Raw genomic sequence first — 1,764 nt, forward strand, 5'->3', positions numbered from 1 at the left:
GAGTCGGTAGCTGCCCCAATTACGCCAAATTGACACTTCGTAAAATAAAAAAAAACATATGAACCAAACAAAATTGCAATAAGTCCAAATGAGTAGAGAATTTTTTATAAAACTTTACTAAATCGTTAAAAATACATAAATGTTTCGCTACCATTGAAAATTTCGCTCCTTAGTTCAAGAGGTAACGGACTCTTTTTTTTGTTAATTTTGCGAAGCCTCGCAACTAGGAAAATTATAATAGTCAAGAGCCTTGAAAATTCATTTTGTAATTTCGCTTGTATTTAACTTTAAGCTGATGAACAGTTTTAATGTATTATTTTCTTTTTACTGTTTTGACGACATAATTATGTATTTATATTCAACTTTTACTATTAATTTTGTACTGATCAATACAAGTAACATTAACCACAAGCGGTACCAAGCTTAATAAGTAAAATCGTAGTTGATACACTTTTTTGCTATTTAATATGTACGTATTAGAAAAATGTAAGATCGACAGTTTTTTGTTTAGTGTGTTTTTATTTTGATATTAATAAATTCTAATTAAGTTAAAAAAGTGAAATTTAAATTTTTGTGGGTAAAGGAATTCCTTAAGGTGCTGCCTGCTTAGATGTCACCATCAAGATCCTGAAATGGATGTACATCATGATAGTACGATGGGGCAATGGCTTGGGTATCGAGAACGCCCTAGCCACATTAAGACAGTCTCTCACCACAGTACATCACATGGGCACATTGCTGAGCATCATCCAGTTTCGGGGAATGTTGCTGAAGGTTGAAGTAACGGTTTCGTAATGATTCAAAGTTTTAAGAAATAAACAAAAAAATATCAGTTATTTTTTGTCCCTGTAGAAATTCAAATGACCTTTTGTTCTAATTATTATAGTTTATTCAGTAAATTTTACTGCATTACATTTTTAACGAATCCAAAAATAACTTATTTCCTTTTTCAGTTGTTACTTTAAATGTACTCCTTTTAATTATCATCTTCAATGGTGATGACCCCACGCAAACCATACAGACACATACATATAACTTCTTCAACTTCAACTTGCACATAGCTTCGTCATTTTCACTCACAACTTAACAACTTTTTGTGCGAGCCAACTGCAAATGCATGGGTTTGCGATGTCAGTGTGCGGCCAGTATTTTAACCCTGCATATATCGGAACGAAAGATATCCATTTGAGTGCCCCAATACGCGTTTAATTGAAAATCAAATCTGCATCTGGTGCACCCTTTTGATGTCGGAATTTTGGCTTGCTCGGGCGTTGATAATGGTTCTGCGACAAGCTGCGTTGTGATTGCATCAAAGATTCCTATTTTCAAAAGAAAATCTGAATAATTCTATATTCATTACACTTTATTTACACACGCATACCTGATAGTCCTCTTCTTCTATACGTTCGGTTATGTTTAGCGTTAAACGCTTTACCTTTTCCTTCTCTTCTCGTGTCTTCTCTTCCTGCAGCTTCAGGTTAATGGCCAATTGCGAATCGGATGGTGCCACAAATTGTTTAAATTGTTGTTTGCCTCCCTTTCCACCACGTACCATCAGCACAAATGGCACTGCACCGCCAGCAGCATTGGCAGTGGTACTTTTTGCTGCCTCTTTTTCGCTACACGACTGATTGCCACTCGGAGTAGTAATTTGCTCATAGGATTTCTTACTCGTTCTAGCCATCATTGGTACCGGTATGTCTTTCGTATTTGGTTTAACAGTTTCTTTGATGCGCTCCTGATAACTGTCTGCTGCCATTTTTT

General features: G+C 35.5%; 1 protein-coding gene across 1 annotated transcript; it reads right to left on the minus strand.

The window, feature by feature from the left end:
- Window positions 1–847: 847 nt before the first annotated feature.
- Window positions 848–1,758, minus strand: LOC118756724 (regulator of nonsense transcripts 2-like). The gene is made up of 2 exons (XM_036491470.1): window positions 1,382–1,758; window positions 848–1,319 (listed from the first exon to the last, which is right to left on the minus strand). Exons 1-2 carry the CDS (start codon window positions 1,685–1,687, stop codon window positions 1,206–1,208), a joined length of 420 nt encoding a protein of 139 aa, XP_036347363.1. The 5' UTR covers window positions 1,688–1,758; the 3' UTR covers window positions 848–1,205.
- Window positions 1,759–1,764: the final 6 nt, after the last annotated feature.

Source organism: Rhagoletis pomonella, unplaced genomic scaffold, assembly GCF_013731165.1.
Source record: "Rhagoletis pomonella isolate Grant_MI unplaced genomic scaffold, Rhpom_1.0 Rhpom_scaffold_11851, whole genome shotgun sequence".
Lineage (NCBI taxonomy): Eukaryota > Metazoa > Arthropoda > Insecta > Diptera > Tephritidae > Rhagoletis > Rhagoletis pomonella.

What these genes read in the sequence shown, in the direction of transcription:
- LOC118756724 (XM_036491470.1), bottom strand. Translation starts at nt 1,687, where the DNA reads ATGATGGCTAGAACGAGTAAGAAATCCTATGAGCAAATTACTACTCCG. An exon ending in TAGAAGAAGAGGACTATCAG is followed by an intron (nt 1,320 to 1,381) that starts GTATGCGTGTGT and finishes TTTTGAAAATAG; the next exon opens with GAATCTTTGATGCAATCACA.